Source organism: Pelophylax lessonae (genome assembly GCF_965119305.1).
Source record: "Pelophylax lessonae genome assembly, chromosome: 4".
In the NCBI taxonomy this organism is placed as follows: Eukaryota; Metazoa; Chordata; class Amphibia; order Anura; family Ranidae; genus Pelophylax; species Pelophylax lessonae.
The window spans coordinates 592,383,014-592,405,916 of NC_138771.1; the positions used below are offsets into that span (position 1 = coordinate 592,383,014).

A 22,903-nucleotide genomic window follows, 5' to 3' on the forward strand; every position below is an offset into this window, starting at 1 on the left:
TCCCGATTTTTAATGACAAGTCTTTTTAAACTGTATCTGAGAACCAAAAACTGAAACTGTAATATTTAAAATTCAAAGCAAACAACTCTCCATGTCTACATGCTTTTAGTTAAGAAATCACTTTGAACCCCCCCTAGCATTTCTAGCAGCTGCGTTCTTGAGTAATGGCAGATGATTCATGAAGAATTTACTTCCTGGAATCCATCTGCCCTTAGCTCAGATATGCAGACAGGAGGGAGTGCTTACCTGAGCCCCTAAAAAAAAGCCTATGAAAATTCCTGGGGTGTTGGCCTAGGCCAAAACCCAGGGCGCAAATAAATAAAAAAAAAAAGGTATATATAAAATACCTTCTTGACTTATTACTAGCAGCATAAGGACTAAAAGCAGGTAATGTTGATAATGGGAATGCTGGGTTCACACTGGTGCGATGCGGGAACCACCGATTCCTGTGCAGGTTCCCACACCGCAGCAGACTTGCAGGCAGTTCACACTGCTCTCTGCGAACAGCTAAATAAAATAACCCAATATTATCTGTGCTTGGCTGAAAAAAGATTGGTTGGCTGCCAGCACCAACAGGTTTTATATACATCCATAAAACAATTACAATACACAAAGGGTGCAAGCGCCACATAAAAGTTCAAGAAAGTCCAAAAAGCACTACTTGTAAAATCCACCAGCTGAAGATGGTAAAGAAGTCCCCATGCCAACTGCGGTGAGACGGAATAGGAAGGCACTTATCACCATTGTGAGGAAGGTGGCAAATTTACTTACCAGATTTTATTGACCTTCAAATAATAGAAAGGTCAATAACTGCATGTGTAGGAAACAGGGCAAAAAAGATCAGCGGCTTGTACCAGACACCCACTATATATATCCTCCACTGTGGCTCCTTATAAGAGGTGTATCCCTTATTCCTGAGGCAGGAGTCTCACATTCCCTGCAATGTGTGCATTGCTCTTTTTACCTGCATACTTACAGTACATCCAGGCCTCTCCTTCCACCTTCCTGAGACTCTGAGCCCAGTCACAGTCACTTTTGATGTAAATCCTGGCAGCCATTTTGCTAGAGACCGCTCTGCAGAGGCTTTGCAAACCGCTGCAGGTGTCAATATAAAGTGAATGACAACCCCAAATCAGTTAGCAGAATGCAGTGCGAACTGTGAATTCAGATTGCATGAGTGTTCTTCAGACCCATGTGATCCGATTCCAGTGCGGACGAAAAAAAAAAAGGTCCTGCACCATTTTGGCCTGAATGCGATGAAATTTTAGCCATATAAGCTGTGCACAGGAATGCGGTGCGAATCACATGTGATGTCTGCAATCCCATTAGTGTGAACCCAGCCTGAGACAATTTAGTTCCGGGTTATAAAAACAAAGTATTTCTCTGCATGTGTTGCTGCAATTTTTTTTACCCAACACTCTGAAAATGCTTTAGGATGAAACCATCAAACCCAAAAACAAAAATGTAATAGACTGCAGTATACTAATCCCTATAGTGGCTGCTTTAGTGCCGGGTCACACTTGTGCGATGCGGGAAGGCTGCGAATATGCAGCGTGTTCCCACATCGCAAACGCACCCCTGGCAGTTCACACTGCCATATGCGATACGCTGGGGGTGTCAATTAAATGTTAACGACAACCCCAGTTTGATCGCATATCGCAGTGCGATCTGACAGTTCGCACAGGATCGGATCGCACAAGTGTGAACCACTGTGCAATCCGATCCTGATGCGGCTGGAAAAATGCCTCATGTGCGACTTTTGTGCGGGTGCAGTGCGAATTTAGCCAAAGTGTATGGCTGAATTCGCACCGCACAGCCGATCGATGTAATGAAGGAGCAGTGCGCTCCGATATTACATGCGATCGCCGCACACGCTATAGTGTGAACCAGCACTTAAGTGTTCACTTTTCAGTCTTTTCCCCCCTTTATTTTAACTGGTTGATCCTGCCAGTAACATACTTGTCACTCACTGCACTGTATATTATGGAGGAGCGACGTTGTCACCATGCACTGCTCTCCTTATTTAAACTACAAACACATCCTATTCCCCTTACATATGGAGGAGTTTTGTAGTTCACAGAAGACATCTGGGATTAAAGCGGAACTTCATCCTAAAGAGGAAGTTCTGCTTAAAGTCCTCCCCCCCCCTCCTCTACCACATTCAGCACATTTTTATTTATTTTTTTTTGGGGGGGGGGGGGGAGCAAGGAACTAGTTTTGATACAGTATTTCACAAAAGTGAGTACACCCCTCACATTTTTGAAAACAGTTTATTATATCTTTTCATGTGACAACACTGAAAATATGACACTTTTCTACAATGTAAAGTAGTGAGTGTACAACTTGTATAACAGTGTAAATTTTCTGTCCCCTCAAAATAACACACAGCCATTAATGTCTAAACCACTGGCAACAAAAGTGAGTACACCCCCAAGTGAAAATGTACAAATTGGGCCTAATTAGCCTGTGGTTGTCTTGGTCTTGAAGGTGCGTTTGGGGTCGTTATGTTGGAATCCTGCCCTGCAGCCCAGTTTCTGAAGTGAGGGGATCATGCTCTGCTTCAGTATGTCACAGTACATGTTGGCATTCATGGTTCCCTCAATGAACTGTAGCTCCCCAGTGCCAGCAGCACTCATGCAGCCCCAGACCATGACACTCCCACCACCATGCTTGACTGTAGGCAAGACACACTTGTCTTTGTACTCCTCACCTGGTGGCTGCCACACACGCTTGACACCATCTGAACTAAATAAGTTTATCTTGGTCTCAACAGACCACAGGACACGGTTCCAATAAACCATGTCCTTAGTCTGCTTGTCTTCAGCAAACTGTTTTCTTGTACATCATCTTTAGAAGAGGCTTCCTTCTGGGACAACAGACATTCAGACCAATTTGATGCAGTGTGCGGCGTATGGTCTGAGCACTGACAGGCTGACCCCCCCTCCCCACCCCTTCAACCTCTGCAGCATTGCTGGCAGCACTCATACATCTATTTCCCAAAGACAACCTCTGGGTATGACGCTGAGCACGTGCACTCAACTTCTTTAGTCAAACATGGCTAGGCCTGTTCTGAGTGGAACCTGTCCTGTTAAACCGCTGTATGGTCTTGGCCATTGTGCTGCAGCTCAGTTTCAGGGACTTGGCAATTTTCTTATAGCCTAGGCCATCTTTATGTAGAGCAACAATTCTTTTTTTTCCGATCCTCAGAGTTCTTTGCCATGAGGTGCCATGTTGAACTTCCAGTGACCAGTATGAGAGAGTGAGAGCGATAACACCGAATTTAACACACCTGCTCCCCATTCACTGCTGAGACCTTGTAACAATAACGAGTCACATGACACCGGGGAGGGAGAATGGCTAATTGTGCCCAATGTGGACATTTTCACTTAGGGGTGTACTCACTTTTGTTGCTAGCGGTTTAGACATTAATGGCTGTGTGTTGAGTTATTTTAAGGGGACAGCAAATTTACACTGTTATACAAGCTGTCAACTTACTACTTTACATTGTAACAAAGTGTCATTTCTTCAGTGTTGTCACATGAAAAGATTTAATAAAATATTTAGAAAAATGTGGAGGGGTGTACTTACTTTCGTTAGATACTTTAGCTACCAGTCCCACTTCCACTTAGATCGCCTAGGCTCCCTTTCCCACAACCTTCTGGGACATGTCACAGGTCCCATGCACAAAGCGCAGCGCGGCAGTGGGAAGCCAGCTGTGAAGCTACAAGGAGCCACAGCCGGCCTCCCATAGTAAACATCCCAGCGCCAGGGAACCGAAGGCCAGTGAACAACCGGCCCAGGTGGGACGGCATGGTCAGGCAAGTGTCCTTTATTAACGATCAGCAACTATAGTATTTGTATGTGTATGCATGTATTTTTTTTTTCTTTCTAGTGTGAAGATCCTCTTTAACATTGCTGTATGATAAAATAAAAAAAATAAGAATGTCCAACGTTTCTGGACCAGGATATTCAGTCTTGTCTACTCGGTGACGGATCAGAATATATCCAGAGGCGCAAAAACAGCGATGTTCACTGACTTGTCGGAGGAGAACCCCAGACATCTTCGAACCCTCATATTTTTTATTTTTCTAGCAGCTAAAATAACAATAGCCCGAGCATGGAAATCCCCCATGATCAATGTCACATTGGTGAAACACAAATTTTTGCTGGAATATGGTTAATGAAAAACACACCAGTATCTGTCAAGGCAAACAAGCTAAGTTTAAAAAGGTGTGGAACCCATGGATTGTGTACCTCCAAGCCCCCTAGATGCTGGACCACCTTGTGGATGGGGGCCTGAGCCAAAGGGACCAACCCTGACTTTTTCCCTTTCTTTCCCTCTCCTTTTCTACCCCCTTTCCTTTTATTGTTTTTTTTTTTTTTTTATGCTTTAAATATTTTATGTAAGGATGCTAATGGGGAACAATAAAACTTCCCCAATCTTTATACTCCCTCAGGAGTGAGGTTCTGGGATGTGACACACCAGGTCTAATCCCTGGAAATAATGTACCCCCACCTCTCCGTTTATTTGAGCTAAGCGGGACCTGTAGTTCCTTAATTTTACTTTACAATCATTTTCATTTTGTTTAATTCCCTATTTTAATCGGTTGCTGATACTTATGGGCTCATAGCCTTGGATAGAAGGTTGCTATAATAGATAGGGCCTTAACACTAAGCCAAATCTTTTTCTTGATTTAACTGCATTTTGAAATGTTAAAGTGTATGAATTATGAATGCCTGTTTTTAACTCTGCAGCCTCTCCTCTGAGTGCACTGCGAGAGTCTGTAATACCCTCTGATGGCAAACTGCCGGAGGTGGTCCTCACATCCCACTTAGAGGAGGTCATCCCAGTCGGAGCTTTAGGCCTGGTTCACACTGCTGCGACTTTGAAGCCGAAATCTCTGCACGACTTGCATATGACTTATTTAACAGAAGTCAATGCAAGCTGTGACAAAGTCGGACCAAAAGTAGTGCAGGAACCTTTTTCTAAGTCGGAGCGGTTCAATTGCACTTAATGGGGTGCGTCTTGTGATGTGACAATGCAAGTTACGCCGAAGCCGGACAAAAAGTAGCGCAGGAACCTTTTTCTAAGTCGGAGCGGTTCAATTGCACTGAATGGGGTGTGACTTGTGATGCGACGTGCTCTCAAAGTAAAAATGCATGTTGCACCAGTGTAAACCAAGCCTAACCAGGATCAATAACATTTTTACACTAGAACTGGAATTGTTGTGCTGCTATTATTTTTACCCATTCGGATTTGAAGAAACGTGTCAGTACTAACACTTGGGGCAGACACTTGAAAATGCCCATGCATGTTTCAAGTCAGTGTACCCAAGCAATCAGTTTTGCAGCATGAGCAGCTTACCTCCTTGCTTGTGATAAATGTCATCAGTACATCGTCGCTGACTGTTGTGGTGGCCACATTTGGTCCAGGTGGGTCAAATTCAGAATTTCCAAACTTTTTCCAGTTCTAAACAAAAAAAAAAGCAGACACACATTTACATCATTTCACAGGACGTCCCCCTGTAAAACTATACAGAATTTACACTTTTGTTTCCAACATTTCTCTTTGTTAACCAATAACTAATTTACAATCAGATAGCTGCACTTTAATGATACTTTTATTTCAACATATGCTTGTAAATGAATGTTGGCTTGGAGGACATAGTGACAGAGTCTCTAAAAAGAGGCCCCAACAGAGTATTACACTACTTATCGACCCTACCTTGCCGCTCCTCCATCCATCACAATGTACTAAAATCTCTGGAATCAGTGACCAGCAGGAGTGATGAACTCTTCCTTGGTAATGTGGTAGTGCTCAGGTATTGCAAATTGGCTGCTAGACCAGAACACTGTGCTGAGGTCACATACTCTTGCATAACCGGAAGCGTGTTGTCACTGGCTGCAATGGTGAATAGGGTGAAGGCAGACACGGTCATACTACCCTGCATGAACAAGGTAAGACCGGGTTCACACATGGAATTGGGTCGCATGACTGGAGAGTGTGACCGGCTCTCAATGAAGCCGGTTCACACAGCCCTGGGGTGGCCGCGGTTAACATTTATAAAAAAAAGGCTCCTATGCGTCTTCCGGTCAGATTCAGGTGCCAATTCAGGCAAAAAATTCCGACCCAATTTGGACCTGAATCGGGAAACAGGGACGCACTGGACCCCAAAGCTGTGAACTGCAGCCATAGCATATGTGAACGGAGCCTGACAGCCATAAAAGTATGACACCAAGTATGGCTGAAAGACAAAAAATACAGGCTGGGAACATAAATGGCATTAGATTGTGGCTAAAAGTATATTTCATATTGGATGGTTAGGGGCATATTTAATAGAAACCGGATATGACAGCAATACAGAAGTTATGATTTTGACATCTCCTTCTGAAAATGCTAGGAGTCTGGCTGTCATACTGACCCACTTACTTTAGTGCTTTGGGTCACGGATCTGGAAAAAGTAGATGACATCTGACTTACCACAGAAATTCATTTAGGCCAGTGACTCAAAAAGTAAGAGCATTAACCAAAAATCCAGGCAACAAATTAACCACTTGATGACCAGGCCTTTTCTGACACTTTTTGTTTACAAGTTTAAATCAGTATTTTTTTTGTTAGAAAATTAATTATAATCCCCAAACCTTATAGATATTTTTTTTAGCAGAGACCCTAGAGAATGAAATAGTGATTGTTACAATTTTTTATGCATTTGCGCAGTGGTTTTTCAAACACAATTTTGTTTAGGAAAAAATGCACTTTAATGAAAAATAAAAATAAAAAAAAAAAACAAACACAATATATACCCCATTTTTTGTAAAACATGAAAGATGATGTTACGCAGTGTAAATAAATACCTAACATGTCACGCTTTAAAATTGTGCACGCTCGTGGAATGGTGACAAACTACGTACTTAAAAATCTCTAATGGTGACGCTTTAAAACTTTTTTACAAGTTACTTGTTTAGAGTTACAGAGGAGGTCTAGCACTAGAATTATTGCTCTCTCTCCATAGTTCGCGGTGATACCTCACATTTGGTGCGAACATCATTTACATATGCGTGCGTGACTTACGTATGCATTCACTTCTGTGCCCGAGCACAGAGGGATGAGGGCGCTTTCATTTTTTTTTTTGATCACTTTTATCCCTATTACAAGGTATGTAAACATCCCTTGAAATAGAAATAAGGGATGACAGGTCCTCTTTATGGAGAGATTTGGGGTCAAAAAGAAGAACTAACTCGGTACCTCTGCCATGTACACTTATTTTACTAGGATTTTTTGTTGGCAATTTGTTCCTCTAAGCAGTATTATAAAACAATAACCGACTTAAAAAGATAGTCTCTTTACTCTTCAGTGATGGACATAATAGACCTAATTAAGCAAAGACATGGAACTTAAAGGCGAAGTTCAACTTTTGGAGCATGTTACATCCGTATTAAAGGTGTAACAAGCTCAAGCACAAACCCCCCCTGATCGCTCCTGTGACAGCGGATGGGGGATCTGCTCTCCGCACTTGTATCCACTTTTCAAAAACATGGCGGCTGTGCTGTGAATGAATGTACTACAAGTCCCATCTTCCACTGCAGTAGGTCTCAATGAACTGGCACTGATGAGCTCCCTTGCAGTTTATTCACTAGCCCTGCAGCTTTCAAATTGACAGCCCATGTGGAGGTACAGGCTAAAAGCTGTAGGGCTTGTCTGCAGGAGCCGAACTCTGCACCCCTGATCTACTGATCATGGGTGTCATGCTCTGCAGGCATAATATAACTGGATACTAACATTTATAGGTAAAGTTGATCCAGGGAATAGGCGATTGCCTCTTGGGGGATCAGGAAGGAAGTTTTTCCCCTACTGCATCCAATTGGATCATGCTTTGCTGGGGTTTATCGCCTTTCTCTGGATCAACTGTGGGTATAAGAATGTGTATATAGGATTGTATATTTTTTTGTTCCCTTTTATTGGTTGAACTAGATGGACTTGTACCTTTTTTCAACCAAAATATGTAAAATAATCTTGTTTCTACAATACATAAAAGATCTCACTGCAGTGCATCACTGAAATAATCTCACCTTTCTTCTAGCCACTACTTTTGAAGCTTTGAGAGTTTCAATCTTGAAGGTTCGCACAATCTGCAAAAAACAAGCAAAGGTAAAGATTCAGTAGGATCTAATATGGTCCCATCACTTTTAGCAGGTGCTACAAATTCAGCTGTGGTGTCACACAATGCTCAGATCTGCCACCATGGTACAATAATAAAGATATACAAATTTAGAGAGCGCCGTTTAGCCTACTTCGGTGTACCGTGCAATGTAGGAGATATGGGTCTTCCTGTTTGGAAGCAAGATGGAAATTCCTTGGATTGAATTGGAAACCTGATTTATTATAACAGCAAATATGTGCTCATTCATCAAAGTTGTCATGTGGAAGTGGAAGCTGATTTGTCTTACAGTTCAGGGGTAGCTTCATATCCTGTAATACCAAGATACGCTAGATTACCAAAAGTATTGGGACACCTGCCTTTACACACACATTAACTTTAATGGCATCCCAGTTAGTACATGGAGTTCAATATTGAGTTGGCCCACCCTTTGCAGCTATAACAGCTTCAACTCTTCTGGGAAGGCTGTCCACAAGGTTTAGGAGTGTGTCTATGGGAATGTTTGACCATTCTTCCAGAAACACATTTGTGAGGTCAGGCACAGATGTTGGACGAGAAGGCCTGGCTCGCAATCCCCGCTCTAATTCATTCCAGGTGTTCTATCGGGTTGAAATCAGTCTATGCAGGCCAGTCAAGTTCCTCCACCCCAAACTCACTCATCAAAGTCTTTATGGACCTTGCTTTGTGCACTGAAGGGGGATTATGGTGGGAGGTTGTTTTTCAGGTGTTGGGCTTGGCCCCTTCGTTCCAGTGAAAGGAACTCTTCATCAGCATACCAAAACATTTTGGTTAATTTCATGCTCCCAACTTTGTGGGAACAGTTTAGGGATGGTCCCTTCCTGTTCCAACATGACTGTGGGAGACCCATAGCTCCTACATTGCTCAGTGCAATGAAGAAGGTTAAACAGGGCTTTCAAAATTTGTATAGCTTTATTATTGAGCAAAATTGGGCAGCAGGAATGAAGAACAAGGTGGCACAGGGTTCTATTTGAAACACTAGTGCAGTGCCTACACAGATGGCGCACACACCTTCATCCTCAAGGGAGCAGAGCCGACTACAGAGCCTAATAGTGCAGACTTACCACCACACTGTGCATTCTCTGAAACCATGTATGGGATTTCATACTTCACACTGTGAAGGATATAACTACGGGAAATAGGTGGTAAAGGAACCATATATTTTGAGCTGTGCTTCAGTCTATTTCCTATTACATGGTTCTTCTCAACCCAAGACAACGGAACCTTTCCCACAAGTGCTACAGAGCACTCACCTTAATTTTCTTGTCATTTTCATCCAGCTTGTACTCTGTGATGGTCTTTATATTTCCATTTATAACCTCTCGCGGGGTGTCCAGGACATCTACAGATAAAAAAAAGGGGGGGATAAACAGTGTGTCTCAGAGACAACAGCCTGCATCTGAGTGATAAGTTTGTACATAAAAAATCATGCTCACAGTCGTGGATGGGCTCCTTTACAACAACAACAGCTGGAGTTATTGCTGGAATTATGGGTTCCACATCTTCTCCCTCTTCTTCCACCTGATCAGCCCAGCTGGGCTTCGAACTGAAATGTAGAAGGCAAAAATTACTCAATAAGAACAAAAGTGAAGTAAACACGACTGCACTGAGGACACGAAACTGAGGACTGTTCCCTTGTGTTATCCCACGTTACTGCCTCATAGCCCCACTCACTAGCTTACAGTGTACAAGCCTGATCTCAACCTCCAGCTCATGCATTACAATTTACATTTAGACAATTACACTAGTCCTGTTATATTTTCCTATCCAGAAACCAACACAATCCACACCTCCAAATTACGGTGGCAGTCTGTTTTAGTGTTTACTGCCTCTCTGCAGAAATTCTCTTTATATTGCTGCCATGCTGAGGGCGAGGATCCTCGATATGTAGATCCATTTCAACCAATGAAGAGAACTGACCAGAGCAGGCTGAAACTAATTAAGTGGAAAGGATCTGGGGTGGGGAAACGTTAATGATGAGGGTGGAAGCTCACCTTTTCATTTTTTATTTTTTTTTTGTGAAAGGGTGAATTCATACTTTAACCCCTTGTTTCCCAGGCCACTTCACACCTACATGTAAAAATCTACTTTTTTTTTTTTTTACTAGAAACTTACAACCCCTAAACATGTCACGCTTTAAAATTGCGTCTGCCCGTGGTATGGCGGCAAACTATAGTGCTTAAAATTCTCTATAGGCGATGCTTTGAACACCTTTACAGGTTACAAGTTTAGAGTTGCACAGGAGGTCTGGTGCTAGAATTATTGCTCTAGCTCTGACATTAGCGATAATACCTCACGTGTGGTGTGAGCACCGTTTACAAATGCATATGAGTAACGTATGCATTCCCATTTGCACGGTGGCGCTTTACATTTTTTATATAATTTTATTAAATTTTTTTTTTTTTTTGCACTAACTTTATTGCTATCACAAGGGATGAACAACATCCCTTGTGACAGCATGGGCCGCGACAGGTCCTCTATTAGACCCTAAATCTCTCCCATGACCTCCCCCATGCAGCTGATCAGACCGAGATCGGTCCGATTGGCTGCTTCTCTGGCTGAATGTGGCCAGGTAAACAAAGAGACAGAACCGGAAGTGACAAACTACTTGTCGCTCCAGGTTTCCAGGGTTACAGAGAGAGGGCAACAACGTCAGTTCCTCTCTCTCTGTACAGGGCAGCCATTGCCACAGGCCAAATCGCTCCTGGGCACCGCTATCATGTGGTAGAGCCCGGGAGAGGAGGCTGCGGGATGGGGGGTGAGACACCTTTCCGCCGTCCGCAGAAGTGATTGAGGGGCTAATTAGCCACTCAGATCACTTCTGCCTTATTCAGAATCGCCGGCTGAAAAGAATGATAGCGGGATGATGCCCATAGGTGCAGGCATCATTCCAGAATAACCACTGAGACCCAAGGACGTACAGGTACGTCCATTTGGGTGAAGTGGTTAAAGAACATTTCAGTTTAGGTATGGGGATGGTAAACACAGATCTGAATGCTGACTGTCACTTTAACCTTTTCCTTATTGGGCCATAGGCAAAAGACATCCTCGATTTCAAGTGGAATACCGGGGTTATGGCTGCAGCAATATGCCATAATCCCGTCATTTTTTTTTTTTTTTTTTTAGCCGGCAATTCTTTAACCACTAAAAGTGATTAGCCGCTGGATCACTTTTAGAAGCGGCGGCCTCGGGAACTGATCAGGTGGTGGCGACGCCTGACCACAGCGATTAGCTGAGGAAAGATGGCCTCAGCTAAACTCTATGGTCTAGAAAAGGGGTCTTCAAACTATGGCCTTCCAGCTGTTCAGGAACTACAATTCCCATCATGCCTAGTCATGTCTGTGAATGTCAGAGTTTTACAATGCCTCATGGGATGTGTAGTTCCGCAACAGCTGGAGGGCCATAGTTTTAGGATCCCTGGTCTAGGAGGACCAAAGCGGCGTCATGATGTCATTTCTGTTTTCGGTCCGATGTAAACAATGCCATTTTTTCTTTAAAGCTCTAGATCAATTTTTTTTTTTTTAAATCTAATACTAATATTATAATATCTAATAATATAATAATATAATATAATATAATAATATAATATCTAATCTAATATTGTAGAGGAGAGATGTATGGTCTTATAAAACTCAGATCTCTCCATAAACACATTTTTTTGTGATACAGCACTGCATTACTTTAACTGACAGTTGCACGGTCATGCAACACTGTACCCAAATAAAATGTTTCTCCTCTTTATCCCACAAACAGAGCTTTCTTTTCATATTTGATCTACTCTGCGTTTCTTTTATTTTTGGCACTATAAACAAGAAAAGACCGACAATTATGAAAAAAATATATACATTTTTAAATTTCTGCTATAAATCATATCCAATAAAAAAAACGGAATTTTTGTAAAATCTTACCTGTAAAATTCCTTTCTCTGAGTCCTCCGACAGTCGCCGCCCACTTCATATTCATCACCAATGGGGTTATGTCCTTTATTCCGTAGGAGTAGCTAGGCAATAGAATATGTTAGTACAAAGACTTTTAACATATCCCACCCCCAGGGGGTGGTCCCCTCAGTACATAACCCTCCACTTCCTGTATCCAACTCAGTTTCAGTGGAATAGCAGTAGAGAGTACATCAAAACCCCAAAAGAGGGGCGGGGGCGGCGACTGTCGGAGGACTCAGAGAAAGGAATTTTACAGGTAAGATTTTACAAAAATTCCGTTTTCTCTTACGTCCTCCGACAGTCGCCGCCCACTTCATATTCATCACCAATGGGGATGTCCCAAAGCAGTGTAAACATGAGGGGTGGGAAGAACGCAGCCGCGCCCAAGGCAACGCCGTCTCCCCATCAGAGAAAGGAACCTTACCAAAGGAAGGAAACCAGTTGGGCATAAGAACAAAACACTCGCTCAACAGGAGCAAGAAAACCCAGGGAAAAAACAAATATCCCAAAAAGCCAAAGAACCCGTAACAAGGGCTCTAGGGAACTGCCGCACTAAGAACCTTGCGGCCAAAGGAAGCATCAGCCGATGCCTGAACATCTACTCTGTAGAATATCGTGAAAGTGTGTACGGTCGACCAAGACGCCGCCTTACACACCTGGGCCACAGAGGCCCCATGACGACAGGCCCAAGACGTACTCAGAGATCTGGTAGAGTGCGCCTTCACAGGTACAGGGGGAACTTTCCCCTTCAAAGCATAGGCCTGATCAATGGTCTGCCTGATCCATTTGGCGATTGTAGAAGCCGACGCCGCCATGCCCTTCCGAGGACCTTCCGGAAGGGCAAACAAGGCATCCGACTTGCGAAAAGACTCAGTCGATTTGAGATAGACTCTAATCGCCCGGACAACATCCAAGGAGTGAAGCAACACCTCCGTCGGATGCTTCGGCTTCGCGCAAAGCGAAGGTAGGACAATGTCCACATTGAGATGAAAGTCCGAAACCCTTTTTGGAAGAAAAGAAGGGTTAGGTCGCAAGACCACCTTGTCCAAATGCACAACCAGATACAGAGACTTGCAGGACAAGGCTGCCAGCCCCGACACTCGACGAGCCGAGGTGATAGCCACCAAAAAGGCGACCTTCTTGGATAACAAAGACAGCGAGATCTCCCTGATCCTTTCAAAAGGAGCACGCTGCAATACTGATAGAACTAGATGCAAGTCCCAAGGGGGAAGAGGGTCCCTCCTAGGAGGGATCAGATGACGTACCCCCTGCACAAAAGTGCTAACCAAAGAATCAGATGCCACAGGCCGTTGAAAAAGAACGGCCAAAGCAGACACCTGACCCTTGATCGTGGCCAGCGCCAGACGCTGGTCAACACCCGTCTGAAGGAAGGGCAACACCCTAGACACCGAATAAGTGTCAGGAGAGAAACCCCTGGATTCGCACCAGGCAAAATACGCCTTCCAAGTACGGTAATAAACCTTCCCCGAGGAAGACTTCCTCGCATTTATTAAGGTGTGAATGACCTCAGGGGAAAGACCCCTGTTCTTCAGGACCTCGGTTCCAACAGCCAGGCCGTCAAAGCCAGCGACTGTAAAGCAGGATGGAAGATCGGTCCTTGCGACAGAAGATCTTCTCGAAGAGGCAGACGCCACGGGGCGTCGATTGCCAGATTTACGAGGTCTGCGTACCAGGACCGGCGAGGCCAGTCCGGTGCCACAAGAATCACCGTGGTCGGTTCCGCGAAGGAACCCGGACAGCAATTGAATCGGTGGGAACGCATACATCAGTTGGTACTGAAGCCACGGGGCAACCAACGCGTCCGACGCGTCTGCCCGAGGATCGCGCGTCCTTGCCATGAACCGTGGTACTGTGTTGTTCAGACGAGACGCGAGCAGGTCTACCTCCGGAAGACCCCACCTCGCGCACAACATCTGGAAGACAGCCTGGTGAAGGGACCATTCCCCCTGGTCCAGGGTCCGGCGGCTCAGATAAACCGCCTGCCAAATTTCCACCCCCGGAATGTGAACTGCCGATATTGCCGGGACATGCGTCTCGGCCCAAGACAGAATCGCGGCCACTTCACGAGCCGCCCGGGCACTCCTGGTGCCCCCTTGGTGATTGATGTAAGCCACCGCCGTGGCATTGTCCGTCTGCACCCGAACCGGGTAGCCGTGAAGATTGTCCGTCCAACGACGAAGACAGAGGAGTATCGCTCGCAGTTCCAGAACGTTGATCGGAAGGGAGGATTCCTCCGTCGACCAAACACCCTGGGCGGACAGAACGCCCAGAACACCACCCCAGCCAGACAGGCTGGCGTCCGTGGTGATCACCGACCATGAAAGGGGACGAAAAGACTTGCCCCCCGATACTGAGGGGGATTGAAGCCACCACAGAAGATCCCTTCTGGTCTGAGAACTCAATGACATCTGGAGATCCAGAGACTGCGGACGCCCGTCCCACTTGGACAATATCTCCGCTTGGAGATCCCGTGTGTGAAACTGGGCGAAGGGAATCGCCTCGAAAGCCGAGACCATCAATCCCAGACACCGCATGCACGTCCGAATGGACGGAGATGGAACGTCCCTGAGGGACCTGACTGCCTCCTGAAGAGCTGCGAGTTTTTCTTCCGGCAGGAAGACCTTCGCCTGGACAGAGTCCAGAATCATACCCAGGTAAGAAATCCGAACCTATGGGCACAATGTCGACTTTGGAAAGTTGATCGTCCAACCAAACTCCTGCAGAGTCTGCAACGTGATGGACAGATCCTTCTCCAGACTCTGGCTGGTCGCAGACCGAACCAGAATATCGTCCAGATACCCCAGAACCGAAATGCCCTGGGCCCTCAACAAAGCCAGAACCGGTGCCAGCACTTTGGTGAACACCCTCGGAGCCGAGGCGAGACCAAAAGGCAACGCCACAAATTGGTAATGATCTTCCGCTATGGCGAATCGAAGGCACCTCTGGTGACCCTCGAAAATCGGGATGTGAAGATACGCATCCTTCAAGTCGATGGAAGCCATGAACTCCCCCGGAACCAGGGCAGCCACCACCGACCGCAGGGATTCCATGCGGAACTTGCGCACCCGCACAAAGCGGTTCAGCGCCTTCAAGTCCAGAATCGGACGCACCTTGCCCTCCTTCCTGGGCACGGTGAGCAGATTGGAATAGAACCCTCGAAATCTGTCCCGATGAGGCACCGGGACCACCACTCCCTGAGCCCTCAGGTCCTGCACCGCTAGATGCAGGTCCCGCAAACGCTCCGGGGATAACAGAAGACTTGAGGGAAAAAATCTGCTCTCCGGCCGAGAGAGAAACTCGATCTAGTAGCCAGATCGAACGATTTCCTGTGAATTGGGTGAGGGCGCCCCTTCAGGCCGCACTGTTGTGGGCCGCAGAACCGGATTGGCCGGACTTTTGCTTACCTGCCCACGGCTTCTGGCGGGAGCCTTGACCCATGGACGGCTGCCCCAAAGTGTGACCGAAAGGCACGAAAGGACCCCTGAGGGGGCCGAAAGAAGGCATTCTTTTTTCCAGGAGCCGTCTTAGTCTCGTGGGATTGAGGTAAGAGCGTGCTCTTACCCCCCGAAACCCCTTTAATTAGGGCATCCAGGGATTCGCCAAAAAGGCGAGAACCATCAAAAGGCAGACTGGCCAAGGTCTTACGTGAAGATTGATCCACAGACCAACACTTCAACCAAACCGGGCGGCGAGATAACACCGCCACACTGTGTACACGTGCAGCCAACGGAACCATATCCAGGTCCGCAGCACACAAATACATGACACCCTGGTGGATTTGATCCACCATATCCAAAGTCGCCTGGGGGGCAGAATCAGCCACCAGGACACGCCTAAGCACCTGCGTCCAGCTCGCGACCGCCTGGGCCGCCATAAGTGAAGCAAATAAAGCTTTCAACATAGAACCCATAATAGAACAGGAACGACGGGCAAGGGACTCCATCCTCTTGTCCGTGGCATCCCGGAACACCGGGGTGTCTTCAGCAGGAATCGCAGTGGACTTGTTCAAAACTGCTAGCGCATGGTCCACCGGATGGGGGACACACCAACGCCCATCAGTAGCGGGCGTAAAAGGATAGCGCAGCTTAAACCTACTTGGTACAGCAAAAGGTTTGCGTATATTACGCCATCGTTCTTTCACAGCGCGCTGAAAATCATCAGTGCATGGAAACATCTGCGATGATTTGCGCCTTTTCTGCGTCCCATAAGCCGCCAAGGCAGCTGGAGGACATGCGTCCTCCTCCAAACGCAGAGTTTGCTTGATAGAAGCAACCAATTTGAATGCAAGCTATCAACCCCCTCTACCTCAGCCTCCATTTCTGACCCTATAAGGTCCAGGGAGGAACGAGACCCCGATAAGGAGATCTCTGCCACAGCAGCCCCAGTACCATCACCCTCTGAATCAGAGGAAATTGAAACTCTGGGCCTTTTAGAGGATTGAGCAGCCACCAGCATTTGCACCTGAGTCGCAAGGCCAGCCACAATCGCAGCCAAATCCCCCCCGGGGGGGGAACCGCAGTCCCCCGGCTTCCCACCAAATTGGCAGGAAACTAGCATTCCTGAAAATCCATGCCCCTGTAGTAGCAAAAATAAATGGGTGACCGCCCCTTTAAGAGAGCGCTGCGATCGTAGCCCACTCACACTAAGCACCCCACACAAGGGACCCCCACAGGGACAAGTATACCAAGGTAGGATACAGGGAATAGAGAGAAATGAACCTGTAGAGATCGGTGCTGCTGCTGCTGCCTGCGGTGCTCCTGAAGGAAAGGGAGTGCTGGCATACAGGGCGCTCTATGAAAGCCTATGGAGGCTACAAGAAAATGGCCGCCATGCATGTAAAACATGCGGCCGGAGCGATCGCAGCCAAAATGGCGCCGTTTTGGCGCCGAAACCGCCGCTCCCACACCCCATGAGGGTGAAGTAAAACACACCATCTGCCCAAAAAAGGAACATGGTAAACCGCCGCAGCGGCGCTGTAATGTGCCCCAAGCATGAGAAACTCAAGCCCCACAGCACACAGCCGTTCACACAGACAGAAAACTGACACAGAGTGCAGCCAGCCCCCCCTCCTGCAGCCCACAGCATGCAATGTGAGAGATAGGGAAAACGTAATAGTGTGAACACAGGGCAAGGTACACAGTCCCAGACTGACACCCCCCAGACAGACAGGTCCCCACATAAATGCACTTACCTCTTACATGGCGTGGGGGACCCGCACAGGCGAACAAACCGCTGCACATGAGGCAGGGAGAGTCGCATCCAGGACGCAGCAGAAGGTGGGTTGAGAAACCGCACAGCGTCCGGTGAGGTAGCCACCTCACCATAGCATCCCTGCACGGAACAGGGATGGGTCGTTCAGATAACTCAGGAGCGATACCTGACTGAACGCTCGATGGCGGGCTGAGAAGCCACTGACCCACAGCCTGCTACCAGGGGGGTCAGCCCGAGATGCAGCCCGCATGATCCTCTTCTTCCGAAGAACTAACTAACGCTGGTAAAATAACAGCTAACAAGAAAGAGAGAAAAAACTCAAATAAAATCCAAAGAAAGGAAAGAGAGCTGAGACAAGGTGCCCCAGCACAGAAACTTCCAGCTACTCCTGACAGCTAGACAAATGAAACTGAGTTGGATACAGGAAGTGGAGGGTTATGTACTGAGGGGACCACCCCCTCGGGGTGGGATATGTTAAAAGTCTTTGTACTAACATATTCTATTGCCTAGCTACTCCTACGGAATAAAGGACATAACCCCATTGGTGATGAATATGAAGTGGGCGGCGACTGTCGGAGGACGTAAGAGAAAACAAATGTAAAAATCGAATTTCTTGATAAATTTAGGCCAATATGTATTTTGTTACATGTCTTTTTTTTTTTTTTTAACTAAAAAGTCTCAAAAGTTATAGCGTCTACAAACTATGGGATATATACTGGATTTTATTTTTTTTTCATACTAGTAGGTGTGGCGAACAGCGACTTATAGCGGGACTGCAATATTGCGGCAGAAAATCGGACACTAACTGACAATTTGTTGGAGCCAGTGACACTAATACAGTGATAAGTGCTAAAAATATGCACTATCACTGTACTAAAGACACTGGCTGGAAAGGGGTTAAACATCTAGGGTGAACAAAGAGTTAACTACACGCCTTGCCAGTGTTTGTGTGTGTACTGCTTTCACTAAGGGATGTGATGAATTTTCATTTTATTTTGCAGGGACACAAAATCCTTTACCCACCCCTCCCCCCGTCAGAACGGAGCTCTGCTTTGTTTACATAGGCAGAGCTCCGCTTTGTTGTGTCACTGCCCAAAATCAGCGGGTGCCCATGAACATCCATTGCCCGCCACCCACAGACAGAAGAAGCAGCCCGCTGGCAAGGTGCGGACGCCCGCGCCCCAAGGTGGAAATGCAGAGTCGCCTATATACACGTGATCCTGTGCAGAATGTGGCCACCCTGTAGCAGTATATCTGCTATGGGGCAGTCAAGAAGTGCTTAAAGAGGACCTGTCATGCTGTATTGTTATCGCACGGGATGTTTACATTTTTTAAAAAAGCAAAAAAGTGATCACATTTTTTTTTTAAAAGAGAAAGTGTAAAAATAAAAAAGGAATAAAATAATAATTAAAAAACTATTTTTAAATCGCCCCTGTCCCCCCATGCTCAAATGCATACGTAGGTCCCGCCCGCATATGAAAACGGTGTTTAAACCACACGTGAAATATTGCAGCGAAAATTAAAGCAAGAGCAATAATTCTAGGCCTAGATCTCCTCTCCATGACTAACGAAACTGCCTCTCCCCCCCCACCCCACCCCATATGTGCAGCAGTCAATGGACAAACTACTACAACCATCAGCAGCAACAAAGTGAATGTAAACCTTACCAATCAACTATTTGCTGCCTTTTTGTCTGTAAAGTTTACCATTGAAAGGGTTTTTCAATATCCATTCAATGAGTGCAAAATATATCTATTGGTTTTGCCAGAAATCTTACAAGCTGATAGCTTCTTGTGCTCTCTGCCTGTGGATGAGGAGGAGCTGGGGAGATGAGGAGGAGCTGGGGAGATGAGGAGGAGCTGGGGAGATGAGGAGGAGCTGGGGAGATGAGGAGGAGCTGGGGAGATGAGGAGGAGCTGGGGAGATGAGGAGGAGCTGGGGAGATGAGGAGGAGCTGGGGAGATGGGGAGGCGCTGGGGAGATGGGGAGGCGCTGGGGAGAGGAGGAGGAGCTGGGGAGATGAGGAGGAGCTGGGGAGATGAGGAGGAGCTGGGGAGATGAGGAGGAGCTGGGGAGATGAGGAGGAGCTGGGGAGATGAGGAGGAGCTAGGGAGATGGGGAGGAGCTAGGGAGATGGGGAGGAGCTAGGGAGATGGGGAGGAGCTAGGGAGATGGGGAGGAGCTAGGGAGATGAGAAGGAGCTAGTGAGAAGGAGCTAGTGAGATGGGGAGGAGCTAGTGAGATGGGGAGGAGCTAGTGAGATGGGGAGGAGCTAGTGAGATGGGGAGGAGCTAGGGAGATGGGGAGGAGCTAGGGAGATGGGGAGGAGCTAGGGAGATGGGGAGGAGCTAGGGAGAGGAGGAGGAGCTAGGGAGAGGAGGAGGGGTAATTACCTTAACTGCCCCAACGTTCATCCTCCACTACCACTCCATCAACCCCACCACTACTGTACCCATCAGTATTCATTCCATTATCCCCAGTACTACATTACCCACCACTATCAGCCCCATCAAACCTACCTGACAATCCCCCCCCCCCCCCAATATCTCCAACATCCCCACTCATTTCTTTCACTACCACCCCGAGTACTACTGTGCCCACCAGAATCACCACCCTCAACACCAACCCCACCCATTACCCCCATATCATCCAAGCTATACCCACAACCACCCCCATCATATCCAACACTACTGTACCCTTTGTTAGCACCACCATAAATCCCACCTACCCCAGCCATTACAACACTCATCATTCCCATCACTACTGTACCCACCACCACCATCACAATCACTACTGTACCCACCACCACCCCCATGATCTCCATTGCTACTGTACACAACAGTATCACCAACATCACCCCCACCCATAACGTCTCTAGTCATTGCAACCATCCCCATCATGTCCTCCCCTACTGTAGCCATTGCTAGCACCCCATCAACCCCACCTGCCCCAACCAAAATAATGTTTATTATTCCAGTCATACCCAACACTACTGTCCTATTCATCCCCCCCACTACTACTGTACTCATTACTACCATCTCCATCAACCCTACCTGCCACACCCTCCCCCATTATCCCTGCCATACTCAACTTTACCACCCCTCTCCACATTTCTTTTACTACCACCTCCATCACTACTATACTCATCACTACTATCCCCACAAGTATCACCCCCTCACTCCTACCAACCATATCATCCCAGCCACACCTATAACTACTGTACTCATCACAACCACCCCCATCGTTAGCACCCCCATTAACCTCACCTGCCCTAATTATTACAACACTCATCTCCCATCACTAGGGATCTTTAATTTCCTCCACTACCACTTTATCACCACCAACACTGCTACCCCCATCATCCCTAGTACTACTTTACTCACCACCATGGGCACCATCAACCCTCTTAGCCCCCATCATCCTGGCCATACTCATCTCCATCAACCCTACCTGTAACAACCTCCCTTATTGTTCCTGCCATACTCATCTTTACCACCCCCTCCCTCCCCATCACTACTATACTCACCGCTACCATCCCCAGTACTTACTGTACCCACCAGTACCACCCCTATTTTCCCATGTCCACCACTACTGTACCCAACCTGCCCCAACCATTACGAGGCTCATCATCCCATCACTACTGGCCTTTCACCTCTTCATCACCCTTATCACTACTATACCCACTACTACCACCCCCATCACTACTGTACCCACCCACTACCACCTCCATCACTACTGTACCCACCCACTACCACCTCCATCACTACTGTACCCACCGCTACCACCTCTATCACTACTGTACCCACCGCTACCACCTCTATCCCTACTGTACCCACCGCTACCACCTCTATCCCTACTGTACCCACCGCTACCACCTCCATCTCTACTGTACCCACCGCTACCACCTCCATCCCTACTGTACCCACCGCTACCACCCTTCATCCCTACTGTACCCACCGCTACCACCCTTCATCCCTACTGTACCCACCGCTACCACCCCCATCCCTACTGTACCCACCGCTACCACCTCCATCCCTACTGTACCCACCGCTACCACCTCCATCCCTACTGTACCCACTGCTACCACCTCCATCCCTACTGTACCCACCGCTACCACCTCCATCCCTACTGTACCCACTGCTACCACCCTCCATCCCTACTGTACCCACCGCTACCACCTACATCCCTACTGTACCCACCGCTACCACCCCCATCCCTACTGTACCCACCGCTACCACCCCCATCATTACTGTACCCACCGCTACCACCTCCATCCCTACTGTACCCACCGCTACCACCTCCATCCCTACTGTACCCACCAGTATCACTTCCAACAACTACAACCATTACAACTCTCATGACTTCTGTGCCATCCACTCCATCACCACCCCCAATATCCTCTAGTACCACTACCACCCCCATCACCTCTCTCTATCACAACCATAACCTTCCCCAACATCACACCATACGAATCTCCATCTATACTGTACTCATCGCCCCAGCCATACCCATAACAACTGTCCACTACCACCCCCATCATCCCTCCTTCCACGTATGACTCAGCCCACAGCTGCATCCCATCCCCCACTCCAGCTGTGTGCCACCTCCATGTCTCCCATCCCCAGTCTGTATATCTCCGCCGTCACCTTCCATGACATGGCCCGCATGTCGGAGGCCCCCTTCCCCGGTAAACTCACTCATAGTCTCCGGTCGGCATGTCTCAGACTGTGGTGATGGCGCCGCCGGAAGCTGAAGAGAAACTCACAGCCAGACACAGCACACAGGATGGGGAACACCGGGGAGGAGAGCACACTTCCGGTGCCGCTCTGGCTACATAGCACTGTGGTGCTGGAGGACTTTGGTCATGTGGTTACAGTGTGACTGCAAGGAGGGGGGGATGTGCATGTATGCTTCTCTTCAAAGTGCCTCAGTACAGGAACAGTAATGTCTGCTAGAGGGATTCCCTGCTAAGTGCTGCACAGTATGGGCACACTAATGTCTGCTATAGGGGCTCCCCATTAAGTGCTGCAGGGTATGGGCACAATAATATCTGCTATAGGGGCTCCCCATTAAGTGCTGCACCGTATGGGCACAGTAATGTCTGCTATAGGGGCTCCCCATTAAGTGCTGCACAGTATGGACACAATAATATCTGCTAGGGGGGCTCCCCATTAAGTGCTGCACAGTATGGACACACTAATGTCTGCTATAGGGGCTCCCCATTAAGTGCTGCACAGTATGGGCACAATAATATCTGCTATAGGGGCTCCCCATTAAGTGCTGCACCGTATGGGTACAATAATATCTGCTATAGGGGCTCCCCATTAAGTGCTGCACCGTATGGGCACAGTAATGTCTGCTATAGGGGCTCCCCATTAAGTACTGCACAGTATGGACACAATAATATCTGCTAGGGGGGCTCCCCATTAAGTGCTGCACAGTATGGACACAATAATATCTGCTAGGGGGGCTCCCCATTAAGTGCTCCACAGTATGGACACAATAATGTCTGCTAGGGGGGTTCCCCATTAAGTGCTGCACAGTATGGACACAATA

General features: G+C 47.3%; 1 protein-coding gene across 1 annotated transcript in view; it reads right to left on the reverse strand.

The window, feature by feature from the left end:
- EIF3G (eukaryotic translation initiation factor 3 subunit G) overlaps positions 1-22,192 on the reverse strand; it is a 39,634-nt gene extending 17,442 nt beyond the window's left edge. Inside the window, exons 1-5 of the mRNA XM_082254906.1 lie at positions 22,045-22,192; positions 9,614-9,723; positions 9,431-9,519; positions 8,071-8,130; positions 5,366-5,470 (exon numbers count right to left, since the gene is read on the reverse strand). Coding sequence (XP_082111032.1) covers positions 5,366-5,470; positions 8,071-8,130; positions 9,431-9,519; positions 9,614-9,723; positions 22,045-22,064 — 384 coding nt within the window. The 5' untranslated portion in view covers positions 22,065-22,192. The remainder of the gene's footprint in view (positions 1-5,365; positions 5,471-8,070; positions 8,131-9,430; positions 9,520-9,613; positions 9,724-22,044) is intronic.
- Between the last annotated feature and the right edge of the window lie 711 nt (positions 22,193-22,903).